The sequence below is a fragment of the Macrotis lagotis genome, chromosome 5 (assembly GCF_037893015.1).
Source record: "Macrotis lagotis isolate mMagLag1 chromosome 5, bilby.v1.9.chrom.fasta, whole genome shotgun sequence".
Lineage (NCBI taxonomy): Eukaryota > Metazoa > Chordata > Mammalia > Peramelemorphia > Peramelidae > Macrotis > Macrotis lagotis.
In genome coordinates, this window is record NC_133662.1 from 67859642 (window position 1) to 67878011 (window position 18370).

Consider the following 18370-nt stretch of genomic DNA (forward strand, 5'->3'; position numbering starts at 1 on the left):
AACAAATATTACTTAAAAGGTTCGTGAATTCACTTGTGAATATATTCAGAGTTGGCTCCACTACCCCCAAATTACCACCTCACCACTTAAGACTATCTTTATTCATACTATCTCCAGTTTCCAAGTTACACAGTCCTTCTCAGTTCCTTCAAAACATTTTTTATAGAAACTGATCTCATCTAAGTACAAAATAATCAATTGTTTAAAATTCAACTTAAGTATAATTAGAGAAATAATAAAATTTTAGGCAGATTACCAGAAATTAATCATTTCAGGAATTTTGGAAATGTATGGAGCATTATAATGTTTCCATTGCCCCTTGACTGACTCCAATTAAATATCAATTAAATACTTACTTTAAGTCAATCATTGTTCTATGTATATAAAGACAAAAATCAAAAGGACCCTTTTCTTCAAAGACTTCATTGACCATTTTCAGGAGACAAGACATTCATATATATATATATATTAAAACGAATGTCAAATAAGTACAAATAAATATCAGAGAAAAAGTAAAGGAGTTGGTCAAATTGGAAAAGATTACAAGGTTTTACATTTTGTCATTTTGTTCCCATGATTGCTTTGTTTTGAAAAGCATAGCAATTAATTGATAATACTCCATCGAACATTAATTTGGCAGAATTTAGGGTAGAATAAAAAACAAATTTTAAATTTAATTTGATGGAAACTCAACTATGCCTGTTTTTATCAAAGAGAATTATAGTTTTAGGAATGGTTAAACATTAAAGTGCATCACAACTCCACAGATTTTGCAAAAATAATCTGGCCATAGGTTCTGTATGGGTCATTGTAAATGAGATTTCAAAAATTGGGAATGCTAGAAGATTGAAGTGAGAAAGAATTTCATACTAAGCATAGAAATCAGCAGAGCAGGGTCTCATATGGGATATCATATAGCATATAAAAGGACTACAAGAAGTCTTTTAGAATTGGACTATAGGAAATTAGAGAAGATTATTATGCAAAATTCCTAAGGATAAAATTAGATTCATAATTCACAAAATATTTAAATGGAGAGAAGTTTATATTTGATAATTGAAATAGTTAAATAGAAAAACATCATGTTCAGATTTTCCTTTTGGTAAAACCAGTTTGGCAGTTGTATAAAAACAGATCTGACAGGGACACAAATTAAGAGTTTATTTAAAGAATCTAATAATAGTTAATCATGGATGTTAGATGAGTAAATTAAAAAACACAGTCAATGTGAGACATGGAAGCCGAAAGTTTAAGATTCCAATACTTATTTGAAGATTCTGGTAGGTGAGAGAGAAGAGAGAATTATGGGGCAGAGTCAAGATGGTGGCTCAAAGCTAACCTGCTCCCAGAGCCTTTCCTTATCAAAAATAACTGAAGCCTCTACTCTGACATTCATACTACAGATCCCACCAAGAAAAAGAGAAGATTCAAAGAAATTTTCAACTGTAGACATCATTGAGGATGTTCAGTGAAGTTCTTTCTTTGGGGGAAAAAGGGAAGTAAAGGGAGCAGGACACTTTTAGCAACAGTGTAATCCGGGTCCTGACAGCTTAATAATAACAGAGGTCCCAGTAACTAGATAGCAAGCTAGCAGGGAAGATCCCAACCCCAAACAAAGACTGAACCCTGGAAACACTGGGGTAAAAGACAGGACTGGGTTGAGAACAATTCTCTGTTAATTCAGAACCTGAACATAAGGGAGGAAACAAGCCTCTCTCTCTGCAAAAACAATGTCTGGACTGCATAGACAACAGCTTGGCCACCAACTAGCCGGGGATCAGACCCCAGTACCAGCAAAATAAAAGTTTGAATCTATACTCCATATAGCCCAGGGGGAGAACTACAACAAGAAAAATGAACATAAAAGCTCACTATAGACAACTCCTTCACAGATGACAGCAATGACATGTCTGAAGAAGAAAACCGTGAAAAATCATTCACGGAAGTATCAAAAAAGTCTATAAATTGGACTCAAATAGAAAAGCTTATCAAAGAGCTTAAAAAGAATTTAGAAACCAAAAAAGAGAGGAAGAAGAAAAGTGGACAAAAGAAATGAAAGTCATGCAGGGAAATTGTGAAAAGTTGACCAAAGAAATCAACTCTGTTAAAAATAAAAATAACCAACTGCAAAAGGAAACACAGAAGATAATTGAAGAAAATAAAATCCTAAAAATTAGGATTGAACACTTAGAAGCCAATGGATCTACAAGACTACAAGATTCTATCGAACAAAATAAAAAGGCTGAAAAAATTGAAGAAAATGTAAAATATATTGTAGGGAAAACAAATGACCTGGAAAATGGATCCAGGAAAGTCAATCTATGAATCATCAGACTACTAGAAAGCCTGGGCCCCCAAAAAAGAACCTGGAAAACAACATGCATGAAATTATAAGGGAAAAAATGCCCAAATCTACTAGAACAATATAATAATATAATCATTGAAAGAATTCACAGAACTTCTCTAGAAAGAGACCCCAGGATAAAAACTCCAAAGAACCCTCAAATTAAGGAGAGAATATTGCAAACAACAAAAAGAAAGCAATTCAAATATAAAGGGAACACAATCAGACTAACACGGGACCTATTAGCCTCAACACTGAAGGATCAGAAGAAGTGGAATAACGTATTTCAGAGAGCTAAGGACCTGGGATTACAACCTATGATGTCCTACCCTACAAAATTCAGCATATATTGTCAGGGAAATAGATAGATGTTCAATGAAACAGACGAATTCCAGAATTTGCTGACACAAAGACCAGAACTGAACAGAGAATTCTATCACCAAATACACAACTGAAGAGTTGCATGAAAAATGCTAAGTGTAAAGGGGATGGCAAAAACAAACCAGTTGTAAACAAATGTTGGTCAACTAACAAATTGTATACAATAATAAAAGGGAAGAAATAACACTGCTAATTTTTAAGAACTTTACTTCTCTAAGGATAATTAGAGAGTATAATTAATTAAGAATAATCAAAGAGAATGAACCAAAAGGATATGGGTATAATTGGGTCTTGTCCCTCAATTGAAGAGGTCCAAGATGATATCATTATGTCTGAGACAAAAAGCTCAGAAAAAAGGAAGGATGTTAACTTTAACTTAAGTATCTCATTATACTTTGACTCACTTAATCACAAGGGGCTAAGCATTTTCATCATTTTTTCCCAGCCTTTCAACTTTCTTTGATGGAATCTTGGTGTTTCATAGACTCATTGGTTTCTATTTGTTCAATTCAAATTTTTAGGGTGTTGTTTTCTTCAGTTAACTTTGGTGTTTCATTTTCCAATTGGTTAATTTAACATCTTGCTGACTTCTATTCTCTTTTCAATTGGCTGATTTTAGTTTTAGATGAGTTGGATTCCTTTTCCAGTTGTTCAATTTTATATTTTGAAGAGTTGCATTCTTTTTCCAGTTGATCATTTTTACTTTTAAATTAGTTAATTTCTTTGGACAATTTTTCAAAATTTTCCTAAATGCCTTTCATTTTTATTCTTCCATTTTTTAGTTTTTAAATACTTTTTAAAGTTCTTCTCTGAGGTTATGGATTTGGGTCCAATTCATTGACTCCTTGGAGACTTCTCAAGTAGATAATTTCTCACTGCTTTATTCTTCTGAGATGGCATTTTTTTCATTTCTATCTGCATAGAAGCTTTCTGTGGTTATTTCTCTTTTAGATTTTTTGCTTATTTCAATTGTTTGAACTCTGTTCCTTGGGATAGGGATTATAGTCCAGAGCTTTTTGTTCAGGGGCTGGGGTCTGAGCCCTGACTTACTGTAGGACAAAATATTGCCTAAGCAGACCAGGCATTGCCTACGCAAAAGTCTTTTTCCTCCTTTATGTCCAGGCTTGACCTAAGCAGTGGTTTGTTCCCAACCAAGTACTGTCTTTTCCTCCAGTATTTCCAGGATTCAGATTTATTTCTGGGGTTGGGAGCCTTCCTACTTGCTTGCTATGTAACTGCCAGGAAATGGATTGCACTGTGGCTAAAAGTCTCTTGCTGGCTTTCCTGTTCCCCTGTCTGGCTGGGCTTTACTTCTCCTTTCCACCCAAATAATGTTTGCCCTTTGTTTTTGAAAACTGCTACATCAGGTTGGTGATACTATGACAAGGACATAAACTGGATGTGAGTGAGGGGGTACAACCAGTCTCACTTTCTCCTCCAGAGTCATCTGACTCCAGTGGCCAGATATGAATCAGGAGGACTGAAACTGGGGCCTGGATGTGAGGCAATCAGGGTTACTTGACTTGCCCATCTAGTATGAAGTCAGTAAGTCGGATTTGAACCCCCATCCTCTTGACTCCAATGTCTGTGCTCTATATACTGAGCCACCTAGCTCTCCCAAATAGACTGACCTTCACTGAAGATTTTCTAAGAAGTCTACTGTTGAAAACTTGTTTCAGTCTTTGTATTCAGTCAAAGGCACTTCTAAATGATTTGGGATAGAAAATACCATCCATATCCAAAGAGGGAATTGTGGAGTTTAAATGCAAACAAAAGCTTACTATATTCAAATTTTAGAAGTTGTCTTTTGTATCATATTTATTTCTCTATTTTTTTTCCTTCTTTTGCAGTATGATTAGTATGTATCTTTGCTTAGAACAGTTTCACTGGTAGAGTCTATATTAGATTACTTTCTGTCAAGAAGAAGGGAAAGGGAAGGGAGGTGGGGAGAAAAATGCAAGGTTGAAAACTTGGAAAAAATGATTAATGAAAACTTCTATTAAAGATTATTGGGAAAACAAATAAATAAAGCATAAAATTAAATAAAATTTCAGCAAAGATATTTCAAGTTATGACTAGCATAACAGCATAATTTGGTAGTACTTAAACTAGGTACATAGGGATGGTTCAAAATTAGAACAATGATCAATATGAATAACTATATCCATAACAAAATAAACAGATGATTATCTCAATAGTTGTTGAAAAAGTCTTTGATAAAATACATCAGCTACTATTAAAAATATCTATTCCCATGAAAACAGAGGAATAAATGGAATTTTCTTTAAAATTACAAGCAGAATCTATCTAAAAACATTAGCAAGCAACTATATGTAACTGAGGTAAATTGGCATTCCAATAAGATCAGAAATTAAACATGGATCCTCATGATTACCATTGCCATTCAATATTGTATTATAGATGTTAGTTTAGGGATCAGCTAGGTAGTATAGTGGATAGAACATTGGTCCTAGAGGAGGACTTGAGTTCAAATTTGACCTCAGACACTTAGTACTTACTGGCTGTGTGTCCTTGAACAAGGTATTTTACTCCAGTCTGGCAAAACATAAAAAAAAATGAGAAATAAAATTTTTGCTTCAGCAATAAGAGAAGAAAGAGAAATTGAAGGAGTTAAAATAAACAATAAGGAAACAGAACTTTCACTCTTTGCAAATGATTTGATGGTATACTTAGGAATTTCTGGAAAATAAGCTAAAAACTAATTGAAACATTTAATAACTTTAGCAAAGAAGCAGGATACAAAGAAGCCCAAAGAAATCATCAGCATTTCTATAAATTACCAATAAAGCCCACAAACAAGAGAAAGAGAAATTTCATTTTAAGTAACTGTAGACAACACAAAAAAACTTGTGAATCTACCTCTGAAGACAAACCTAGAAAATAGAGGAGCATAATTACAAAATACTTTACTTATAATTCTAAATCAGATCTGAAAAAATGGGAAAATGTCAATTTCTCATGGTTAGACTGAGCTAATATAATCGAAATGACAATTCTAACCAAGTTAAATTACTTATTCAGTACCAAATCAATTAAACTACAACAAAAATAGACTTTATTTATAGAACAAAAAAATCATTACAAAATTAATCGAGAAGAAAAAAGGATCAAGAATAACTAAGGAATTAAGGGAAAAATGAAAAGGATGGTGAAATATTCATAACAGACCAGAATCTATATTATAAAATGACAGTCACCAAAACTTCATGGTACTGGCTAAGAAATAGAGAATTGGATTAGTGGAAGAATTTAGGTGCGAAAGAAACAGTAATAAATGATTACAGTAATCTACTCTTTGAAACACCTAAAGACTCCAACTGAACTTCTGGAACAGCTGGAAAATAGAATGGCAGAAATTAGCCATAGACCCACATCTCACATACTATACCAAACTGAGTTCAAAATAGGTACAAAATTTAGACATTAAGGGTGATATCTTAGAGAACAATTAATTAATTAGGAGAAAAAGCCATACTCTATCTGTTAGTTCTATAGAGAAAAGGGAAGTTAATGATCAAAGAAGAGATAGAGAAAAATAATTATTGCAAAATGGATGATTTCTACAATATTAATTTTGAAAGTTTATGCAAACAAAATCTGTGTGACCAAAATTAGAAGGAATGCATAGAGCTAGGAAGCAATTTTTAAAGCTAATGTTTCTGAGAAAATATTCATTGATAAAATATAGAGAATTGAATCAAATTTAGTAGATTACAAGTCATTCTCCAACTGATAAATTATCAAGTTATATGAACATAATATACAGATAAAAATTTAAAGCTATTTTTAGTCAATTGAAAAATTCTCAAAATCCTTTTTGATTATAGAAATGCAAATTAAAAACAAAGGAGTTTTCAACTCCCAACCATCATATTGCCTAGGATGACAAAAGAGGAAAATGATCAATATGGGAGAAGATGGGGATAATTGGGACATCAGTGTACTTTTGGAGTTGTGAACTTATCCAACCATTCTGATGAGAAATTTCAAACTATGCCCAAAGGGCATTGAAACTGTATATAAGGTAGTCCAGAGTCCAAGGCATAGGCACAGGCCTTTATGCGGATTGGGAAGTGAATTGACCTGGCTAGATGTTTCTGCAGTATTTCCTCAAAGAGCATGGGGATCAGGTCTACACCCTAAAGCAAACAGACCCTGCAGGACAACAGACCTGTTCAGCTCACCCAGCCAGATTCTCCCCAGATAATAAGTATTCTAGACACCGGATCACTATCAAGAAGAGCTTCAAGGTTCTCATGACTCAACAAGCTCATTTGGTCCTCTGAGTTACCAAGCCATGGCAAACAAAGGACTCTTGCCCCAAGAACCTTTTCCTACATCTAGGGGACCTCTTTCAGCAAGAGCTTGAATATCTTAAATATCTTAACCCATTCTCACAACTTTGAAATTATTCCCTTTACACTTTGGTATTTAGAATCTAGTCTCAATTTGCCTGTATTCCTCTCTGTACTTGGTATCAGTGGACCTCAAATGATTTCATTTCAATCAGTACTGTAGGCTATTAAATCTCAACTTATTTGGGAAAAAAAGAAACTGTATAGACCCATTGATCCATTATAGGTCTATATTTCAAAATGATCATATGAAATCTGAATAAGTCTGACATGTAAAAAATTATTTATAGTTACTTTTTGATAGTGGCAAAGAATTGGAAATTGAATGATTGTTCATCAATTGGGGAATGGCTGAACAAGTTATGATATATGAATGCTATGGAGTACTATTTTTCTGTAAGAAATCATGAGCTGCCGGACATTAGAAAAGAAAAGTATTGAAAGACTTAAATGAACTGATGCTGAGTGAAATGAGCAGAACCAAGAAAACAATGTCCATAATATCAACATCACTGTTTTGCAATGATCAACTATGATTTAGACAGCTCTTTTCAGCGATTAATTGACCAAGGACAATCCTGAGAAACCTCTTATGGACAATGCCATACACATGTACAGAAAAACCGTGGAATTCAAGAAGCAGAACAAAGCTTACTATGTTCAGCTTTTTAAAGAGTTTTAAATTTTTTCTTTCTCCTTTTATTCTGCCCTTATTTCTAATTCTTCTTTTAAAACATGACTATTATGGAAATATATAAAACAAGGTTCAACATGTGCAATTTTACTAGAGTCTTGCTGCCATGGAGAGTAGGAAGGGAAGGGAGGGATATCAGAAATGTAGAACCCATAAACTTGTGAGTGGATGAATGTTGAAAATTACCTTTGAAAGTAATTGGAAAACTAAAATAAAGAAAAAGAAAAGAAAGTGTAGCAGGTTTTTATGGTTACCACCATTTTTTTCTTTTTTTAACATATTTTGATAGTTGATTTCTGCTCCTGGGACACAGGAAGTATATTCCCAAGTTTTTTGTCTTCAGGGATTAAGATCTTTTCATACCTTTCCACTCTGCTGTCTCAGTTGCTCTCAGTTTGATCCTTGCATTGAGATAGCATAATCCAATCTTGTCTGTAGCAACATCAATTCCTAGGTTCAAATTTTTCCTTCTGAGCTGTGATTGGGACTGTATTTGCTGGTCGATTTTACCACTGGTTTTCTGTCAGCACAACATAGAGCTGTGCTATGACTATAAACTTCCTGTTCCATTATTAGATTACCTCCCAGTCCTGCTTATGCTGAGTTCCATTCCCCTTTACTCATCTGAGAAAAATTTTCCAAATTTTCTCTTTGACATCTTGTTTCATTCTGTTTTTTTTTGGTGGGTTCTGTCTCTTTAGGTTCTTTTTAGAGGCATTATTTAAAGATTTTGGGGAAAAATCCAGAAGTTTCTTATCATCTTGGCTCCTGAGGTCCTGTTTTTTTAGACATTTGGATTGCTGGCCTAGCCCACTGCAAAATTATTATTTATCATTCAACAGTCATAAGAGAATACATGCAATGCAAAAGCACATTCAAAATAATCTATTTGAATCTAATTTACCTCAAACATTCAATTCAGCCATTATGCTGTCATTGCTCTTATAGCCATTCAAGTCAACTGATTTCTTGAAGAAGCACTTCCTATCCCAATGACTATTCAAAGCAAAATTATTTCTCATAGCCACTATAGCACTATATGTGCTATCTGTTTCTGTTAAATTATATGTTGGGGGTTTTTTAACAACACAAAATCTATCATTATTGCATTTAAATGCTTGGTATTTAGGACAATATTTGGCACACCATAACTACTGAATAACTGCCTCTCAGAAAGTGAAAAAGAAAATCTTCTATTTGATAAAGAAGTAAAACTATATAAATAGTTCCAAAACGATTTCAGCCCTTAAACCTGTACCATTTGAGAAATATTCAAGGAAGCATCTGAAACAAAAATAAATTTTAAAGAGATAATGGAGACCAAGAATGTTGCATGAATATCCACTGATTGAAAAGTCATTTAGTTGTTTAAGTCAAATGCATATTTTTCCAGGAATCTAAAATTATTTACTAGTTTTCAATGGAAGATGAATTTTAGGGTTTGACACAGAATAAAATTAATTTTACATTTAATATAATGGACAATGTGATATTTGCTTTTTATCAAAATGAGTCAAAGGATCTTGAAACAGCCCACAATCTCCCAGGAGTTATATTAATATGTTGGCAGTAGGTTCTAGGGTTTTAGTTATTCACAGAATAGAATGGCTATCAAAATACTCTAGAGATCTCCAGGTCTATCATTCTCAAAGGATGTCCCAAAAGTAGAGGGCTTGCATCTCTTTGGAAAAATAAAATGATGCAAGTATTTTTCCAGTATTTAAAAATCAGAGGAACTGATTTAGTTTGAAAAAACTTGGTTGCTTCCAGATAGCTTAAATGCTACAACCAAAGAGGGGAAATATTTGACTCATATCTAGCTGGACATTAAGGTTTTGTATCCCAGTATACTTGCAGCAAATCAGGAAATGGTGGGATCATATTGAGAAAAGAAATTCGAAGAAGAATCAGTAAAACTTTTTGCTACCATTTTATGAAACATCTGTGTATATAAATCTCCTATACTTTTGAAAAATTACTCCACTTCCAAATAAGCAGGATAAGGTATGGAGATCTCATGGTTTTATCAATAAACAATGGAGAGAAGAAATAAGTGAATTGCAAGGTATGGCTGTCCATTTTCTCTATGAATATATATATATATATATATATATATATATATATATATATGCATTTGTAGCTTATGACTATTATTATAATTAGTTAATTCAGAATCAATCTGAGATGATTAGAAATATAAAAGTCCATGTGAGTATATTTAAAAAGTATTTCTGACATCTTGTATGTGTGACTGTAAAAACATATCTTGGGAATGAAAATAGGGGCAAAGTATTAGAGAAAATGAATAAGATTGCTTTAGAGATCTTTCTACTTCCAAGAAATTCTTTATGAATTTTGGGACCTTTCCTTCTCTACCATTTAATAATATATATCCCTGATGCTGCTCCCTTTCTAATTCATCAAACTTCAGAGAGACCCTCACTCCCTCCCACCACCACCCAGTTACCACCCTAACACTTAGGTCTGACTTTATTCATACTATTTCAATTTCAAAGTTATTCAACCATGCTCAATTCCTTCAAACAATTTTTCCAATGCCCCTTAAAACCCTAGAAAGCAAAATAAAATCACTTAAAGGCTGACTCCAATCAATCAAGAAACATTTATCAAGTTGTTATTTTAGGTTATACATTGTTCTTTGCATACAAAGACAAAAATCAAAACAATCTTTGCCTTCAAAGACTTTACAGACAATTTTGAAATGAGAAAGAATGAAATGCATGGCAGAAATGGAAAACAGCAGAGTAAATTCTCAGAACTGGGATATTATTTACATGTAAGGGGGATTGCACAAAGGCTTTTCAGACTGAAGTATGAGAGCTTAGAGAAGAATTTTGTTCCATATGACTGAGAATAAAATTTGAATACTGATTCAAAAAATACTGCCATAGAGAGCATTTTATATTTGATCCAGAAAGTACTTCAGAGCCCAAGGAACTGAGAGAATAGAGTACTGTCATGCTTAGATTTGCTTTGGGAAAGGTGTAAGGAAAACATAGGTTGTGATGGGGACAGACCTTAGACTAAGACCACAATTAAGCACTTATTGAAGGCTCTAGTAATAGGCAGAGACTGAACTAAGATGTTAAGTAAGTTAATAAAAAAATCAATAAGAGGTATGGAATCACAAAACATAAGATGTCAAAACTTATTTGATGTCTGTGGTAGGAGTGATTGAGGAAACAAGAATATCAGTAAAATTCTGAATATGATGATAAGAATATTGTGTTCCCTTGATAGAAGAAAGAAATCTCAGTGTCAGAGGGTTCCTTTAGGATGGTAGCAGGAAAGCTTAGGAGGAGTTAATAGAGAGAGTAAGTTCTTTGCATCATGTAGAGTTTGAGGTTTCTATTTGACATCCACTATGTAATATACAGTAGCAGTGTACAATAGGCAATTGATACAATTTTGGAGTTCAGGAGAGATGGTGGTCAAGAATAGGAGATGTAGGGGGCAGCTAGGTGGTGTAGTGGATAGAGCATCAGCCCTGCAGTCAGGAGTACCTGAGTTCAAATCTGACCTCAGACACTTGGTAATTGCCTAGCTTTGTGGCCTTGGGCAAGCCAATTAACCCCACTGCCTTGCAAAAAAAAAAAAAAAACTAGAAAAAAAGGAATGGAAGTAGGACTGATCATCATAAAGGAATTGGATAAACCTTTGTGAAATGATAAGGTCACAAAGAGAATTCAGGAAGAGCATAAATGAGAGCAAACAAAACTTTGTCATCCATCCTCACTTAACATGTTTTGAGAATGAATTAGAAAGAAAAACTAAAAATGAGTCATAAAATAGGTAGAAACAGAACTAAGGAGGGAATGTTCAGAAAAATTCATAGACAAAAGAATATATAAAATTGATGCTGGCAAGCAGTTTTAAAGCTTCATGGAGACTAGGGAGAGTAATGCTAAAAATGTCAATCAAATCTTTCAATTAACTAATTATTAAATTGGGAAAGTATCCTTTCAATTGGCTGATGATGTCATGTACCAGAATATAGCATGGTCAGGAAGTATGAGAGAACAGACAGGGAGTTCAAAAGTATATCTGTACTTAGACTGAGAAAGGGAAGAGAGACAAAGAAAGATGGTTTGTTAAAGATAGTAAGGTCTCATTGAAGATTTATTTTTCTGTTAATGGAGAAAATATAGCTGCATTTATGAGGAGCAAGGGAAGAACCAGCATACAGGGAAAGATGAGAGGGAGAGAGCAGAATGAAGATAAGACAAGATAGGAAAAATCAAGGGTATGAAAAAAGTTTTACCTTCCTCTGATGTCTTATCACTGAAGATTATTGACAAAATATAAACAGGATAAAATTAGTTAATGGAGGATGTCAAGGAAGTTTGACTGACAAGAAGTGAATATAAGAATGTCAATAAGAATAGCTTCTACTTTCCAAATTATGAATTATTAAATGAAATCCTAATTTATATGAGTTGCTGACAAAAAGAGTATGGAAAATTTAAAGACAATAAATAATACTGAGCAAAGGAAAAGAGGAGAATGTGATAAAAACTTGATTTAATGGAAGAGGGTTCTGAGGAATGATTGCTATTGGCAATGGATTCAGTTAGTATTTTTGGACTTTCATGAACTCCATTCAGTAACACTGAATAGGATTAAGAAGGTGAATTCAGGAGCAGCCTGAAGTTAATTTTAATAAGTTTCAAATTGTTCAAAACAGTGATTGATTAAAGAGGAAAAAATTGGAAAAGCATAGGGTCCCAATTAGGAAACAAGTAACTTTGACAAGTATTGTCAAAGTTCAAATTGCACATACACATCTTAGAATCAATATTCATAATTTTAAAAAGATCTTTACACTGAGAAAATAGAAAATTCCTCCTTCCAAACTTGACTTTTCAATTTTTTTGTATCTATATATTTGCTGGCTCCATAATGGAACAATGAATTCAAAAAGCAAAGTATTCCTGCCTGGAGAGATCCAGTCCACTCTTTAAAATCCACATTATTGAATAGTATGTTGGTTTACACATTTATTATTTATTCAATCTGATTGTGTATTTATTAATTCATGCACATTCTCTCTATATATATACATATAATTATATGCAAACATACAGTAATATCAGTAAATGAGTGCCTCTCAATCAGAAGTAAACTCATATTTCACTGATTTTTTTTTGTTATGCTATATGCATTTATCTCATTCTAATTTTATTGTGGTTATTTGGAAATCTTTCTTATCTCCCTAGGTCTCTAAAAGGTTCATAAGGTAGACAATTGGACATTATTCATCTATTTGACCTTTATAGGCCTAGATCAGAGATTTGCATAAAGTAGTCAATTGACAAAGTTTCATTGAAAAATATTAGCAAAACATACTTATCAGTAATCCCTTTGTCTTGTGTACAAAGGACAAGCTTTTTTTCTGTATATCTTTAATGAGAGAATAAGATATTTCAGACATGTCTTTCTATGTTAGTTTATGAGATTAGGAAGATATTTAATAATAATATGTAGCATATGCCAGGCTGTATCTGAAGATATTGTATTTTCATTTTTTGAGGATTTTTTTTATTTTTGCAAGGCAATGGGCTTAAGTGGCTTGCCCAAGGCCACACAGCTATGTAATTATTAAGTGTCTGAGGCCAGATTTGAACTCAGGTACTCCTGACTCCAGGGTCGGTGCTCTATCCACTGTGCCACCTAGCAGCCCCCCTGAAGATATTTATAATTATTATTTCTTTGGACCCTAACAGCAACCCTTGGGGGATGGGGACTTTTATTATTCCTGTTTTATAAAAGAGAAAACTGAAGCAAGAAGAAATGATTTGTCAAGGACCCCACAGTTATTAAGTGTCTGAGCCTGAATTTAAACTCAGGTCTTCCTAATTACAGGTCTGGAACTCTATCTTAACTGCCTGTAAACAGATTAGCATTTTAACTAAAGAAAGCAGAAAGAACAAGCAACCCCCCCACCCCCACCCAGAAGAATAGAACAGACTCAGACAAAGTTGATCAGGAAATTAGTTGACAATGTATTTGCATTTCCAGATGGCTATACTATGTTAATGGTAACAGAATCTTTGACTAAGGGAGAGTTTAATATTCAAATGCCCCATTTCAGTGCCAAATCCATTAAAATGATTTAATTTGCATCACAGTTCTATTATTCTATGGTATTAATGCTGTTTAAGTGAGTGAACATCACTTAAAACTGCTAGTGAATCTATCTCTACCACTAACATTATTGAAGAATGGGCAGAAAGTCATTTATTCATGAAGAGTATGTTCAGGTTGGACTTAGTATAGGTATCTGAAATAGCATTCAGCTTAACCTTACAATCAGAAGTGCAAAGTGAGCTACCAGGTTCTGACAATTCTTGAATGAAAGAATGACTAGAAATTCAGATGCAGAGGTCTGGTACTTTATGTTTGATATCTTATGTTAAAAATGGGATACAATACATGACTAATTTCTCACAGATATCTTGTCATAAAATCTGTTCTATAACCCTTAAAATTCCAGAAATTTAGACATACATTGTTATTATTAACATCCTTTTCAAGCAGTGGCTACTGTTTCGAGGAAAAATTTCTACTTTTCAGTAGAAGAGTTCTTAAAAATCATCAAGTTCAAAGATTCTTGTCTTTGGTTACTCCTTGTAATAGAATAATTAAATTTATAAATTGAAACACATGGATTTCAAAAGAAATCATCCATAGTGTAATATAGTTATCACAATTTATTTAAAAAGTATTTCCTGGACCTAAAGTTAAGATACTATAATATAGTTTTCTCTCATAATTTAATACAAGAAAAACCAAAAGACTATAATTTGCACAAAGCAACAGAGTAGACCTTAATCAAAGTCTCTTGATATCAAGCACCCTAGATATTCTCATCCTCTCAATGGTTTCTTTTTCCTTTGCAGATAATCAAGAGAATATCCAGAGCATGCCCAACTTCACTATGGGGACAGGATTTCTCCTGATGGGTTTTTCCAATAACTGGGAGCTGCAGATCTTACTGGCCTTTTTCTTCTTACTGATCTACCTGGTGGCTTTGATAGGGAACCTGCTCATTTTCATCCTCATCTCTCTTGATGAGAATCTCCATTCACCTATGTACTTCTTCCTGAAGAATTTGTCATTTTTAGATTTTTGCTTTATTTCTACCACACTCCCTAAATCTATCAAAAACTCCCTGAGCCATAGCCATTCCATTTCTTTCATGGAGTGTGTATTACAGTTATTTTTAGTAATTTTCTTTGCAGCATCTGAGCTTTTCCTCCTCACAATGATGTCCTATGACCGCTATGTGGCTATCTGTCAGCCTCTGCACTATGAAGTTATCATGACAAGAGGGACTTGCGTGAAGATGGCTGCTGTTTCCTGGTTCAGTGGGGGCTTCTTTGGTGTTCTCCTATCAACTACTACATCCAATTTGCCTTTTTGTAGCTCCAAGGAGATCCATCAATTCTTTTGTGATGTTCCTTCATTACTTAGTCTGTCCTGCTCTGATGTACATATTGCAGTAGATGTGACTTTGGCTACTGCAGTTGCTTTAGGGAGTCTTTGTTTTATTTCCATAGCTTTTTCTTATGCTCCTATAGTCTTAACTGTGCTAAAGATTCCAACCACAGAAGATCGGTCAAAAGTCTTCTCCACTTGTGTGCCCCATCTCATTGTTCTCATAATTTTTCTCACAACCTCTTTCATAGTTTACTTAAAACCACCTCAAAAGCAATCTGACTCAATTCTGGATTTATTGTTATCTATATTCTATACAGTGGTGCCCCCACCCCTGAACCCTTTGATTTATAGTCTCCGAAACAAGGACATCAAGAATTCTCTGAAGAAGTTAATAGCCTGGAAATGTTTCTCATAGAGATTAAAAAAATGAAAGGGAAATCAAATGTTGTCTTTCCATGCTTGATGATTTGAATTCTTTACTTCTTTTCCTATGTCAACGTCAGTTGTTAGGAAATGTAGCTCTTAAGAGATTTTTGATAAATGACTTTCACACTACATATAATTTCATCTATAATAATATGTTCTTTTGACTATTGTAAATATTCAAATAAACTATAAATAACATATGAAGAAAGAGAACTGCATCTTGAGAAAGAACTATTTCATATATGCACACACGTACATATATAAATGTGTCTAATTTTGATAAGGGTGAAAAAAGAGGAAAACAAAACTTTCACATGACAATTATGTTTCATATTTATTTTTTAATTTTTTTGGTATATTTTATTTTTTCACATTACCATAATAGTCATATTGTAAATTGTTCACACACAAAAAAGATAGCACTCAAGAACAATAGAGAGAAAAAAAAAGTGTGTTTCAATCTGTATTTAGATACTATCAGCTCTGCTTTGTAATGGATAACAATATTTACCATAAGTCCATCAGAAAAATTGCTTCAATATATATTTCCCACAGTTCTTAGGCTACCTGCATTTCCCTCCTTCCTATTCCTCCATATCCTATTTATTCTATTCTTTTTCTCCTTTCACCTTGTCCCTCCCCAAAAGTATGTTACATCTTATTACCCCCTCCCATGATCTTCCTCTCTTATTCACCTCCACCCCCAGTCTCTCTCCACCTGTCCCATTTTTCCCCCACTTTCTTCTATTTTCCTCTAGGGTAATAAATTTGTATACCATATTGAGTGTGTATGTTATTTCCTCTCTGAGAAAAATACTTCCAATGAGAGTGAAGGCTCATTCATTCTCCATAACCTTCCTTCCTTCTACTCCATTGACCAAGCTTTTTCTTACATTTTCCAAGTAAATTAACTTAGCCAATTCTACCTCTCCTTTCTCAACCTCTTACTCCATCTTGATATTATACCTTCATATTAAACTTCCTCCTGTGCCTTGTCTATATTTGCTCTTTCTGACTGCCCTAATAAATGAGAACTTTCCTATGAGTTATCAGTATCATTTTCCCATGCAGGAATACAATATCAATAAATCCCTTATAATTTGCCCTTCCCATCCACCCTTTCTATGCTTTATCTGAGTCCTGTACTTGAAGATCAAACTTTCTGTTCAGTTCTGGTCATTTTAACAGGAAACTTTGAAAGTTCCCTATTTAATTGAATATACATCTTTTCCTCTGAAAGAGGATGTTCAGTTTTGTTGGGTAGTTAATTCTCAGTTTTGATGCAAGCTCTTTTGTCTTCCTATATATCATATCGCAAGCCCTAGGAGCCATTAATGTAGAAGCTGCATGATAATAAATAATGCTAATTGTAGCTCCGTGATATTTGAATTGTTTCATTCTGGTTCCTTGTTATATTTTCCTCTTGACTTGGGAGTTCTGGAACTTTGCTATAGTAGTTCTGGGAGTTTTCCTTTAGGGATTTCTTTGAGAAAATGATCTGTGTATTCCATTAATTCCTATTTTACCTTCTGCTTCTAGGGTATCATGACAACTTTTTCTATGGAATTTCTTGAAAATTGAAGTCATGGCTCTTTTCCTAGTCATGATATTTAGGTAGCACAGTAATGTTTAAATTATCTCTTCTGCATCTGCTTTCCAGGTTAGTTGCTTTTTCCAATGAGATTTTTTTTTTGCATTTTCCTCTAATTTTTCATTCTTTTGGTTTTGTTTTATTGTTTCTTGATCTCACACAAAGTCATCAGCTTCCTTTAGCTCCTACATCTGTGCCTTCAAAGCTCCTTCCTTTAGTTTTCTATATTTGAAGGAATTATTATCCTCAGAGAATTTTTTTATCTCCTTTTCCATCTGGTCAATTCTGCTTTTTAAGGCATTGTTCTACTCATTGACCTTATGGCTGCCTTTTCCATTTGATCTAAACTGGCTTTTAAGATTTTATTTTCTTCAGTATTTTCTGTTAACTCCTTCACCAAACTTCAGACTTGATTTTCATAATTTTCCTGAATCACTCTTATTTCTTTTCCCAACTTTTCCTCTACCTCCCTTTATTTCCAAAATCTTTTTCTGAGATCAATTACTAATTTTACTTGGAGGTTTTGAATACAGAAACTTTGATTTTGCTCTCCAGTGTTTATTTTGATTCTCCATAGAATCTAAGTAATTGTCTATGGTTGTTTTTTCTTCTCTTGTTTGCTCATTTCCCCAGGCTATGACTTGTTTTTAAGTCTTTGCTAATTTGGGGCTCTGCTCCCAGGGTTGAGGATACGCTGCCCCAAGTTTTTGAGAGTTTTTTTTAGCTGTCTCTAGAGACACCCTCCTGGGGACCTCAATTCCTTCAAAATCTTTTGAGAGGCTCTGACAGCTCTCCTGAACTTTGCTCTGGTCTGTGGATGTACACAGCACTCTCCTGTATCCTGAAGCTGTGAGAAAGGTCGCTAGTCCATTTTGATAGTAAAGCTCTTTTCCCTGATACTTGGTCTCAAATTGTAACTTGAATCTGAGCACAAAGCCACAGAACCCTGCCTCAGGAATAGACAACATAAAGACTTCTGCAATCTTCCCTTAACTTCTTTCTATCCATGGTTTGAGTGCTCTGGAAGGAGTTGCTGGGTGGCTCCCTGTCTGGTGACTTCCCAGACCTGATCCTGATCCTCTGGTGCCAGCTTTGCA

At 34.0% G+C, this 18370-nt stretch overlaps 1 protein-coding gene and 1 pseudogene across 1 annotated transcript; both read left to right on the top strand.

The window, feature by feature from the left end:
- The first annotated feature begins 6837 nt into the window (after window positions 1-6837).
- Window positions 6838-7032, top strand: LOC141489736 (H/ACA ribonucleoprotein complex subunit 3 pseudogene; annotated as a pseudogene).
- A 7706-nt stretch (window positions 7033-14738) lies between these two features.
- On the top strand, window positions 14739-15671 carry LOC141489737 (olfactory receptor 14A16-like). Its single transcript, XM_074190194.1, has one exon. It carries the CDS (start codon window positions 14739-14741, stop codon window positions 15669-15671), a length of 933 nt encoding a protein of 310 aa, XP_074046295.1.
- Window positions 15672-18370: the final 2699 nt, after the last annotated feature.

Bases quoted from the DNA above. Each gene is read 5' to 3' on its own strand.
- LOC141489737 (XM_074190194.1), top strand. From the start codon at position 14,739: ATGCCCAACTTCACTATGGGGACAGGATTTCTCCTGATGGGTTTTTCC.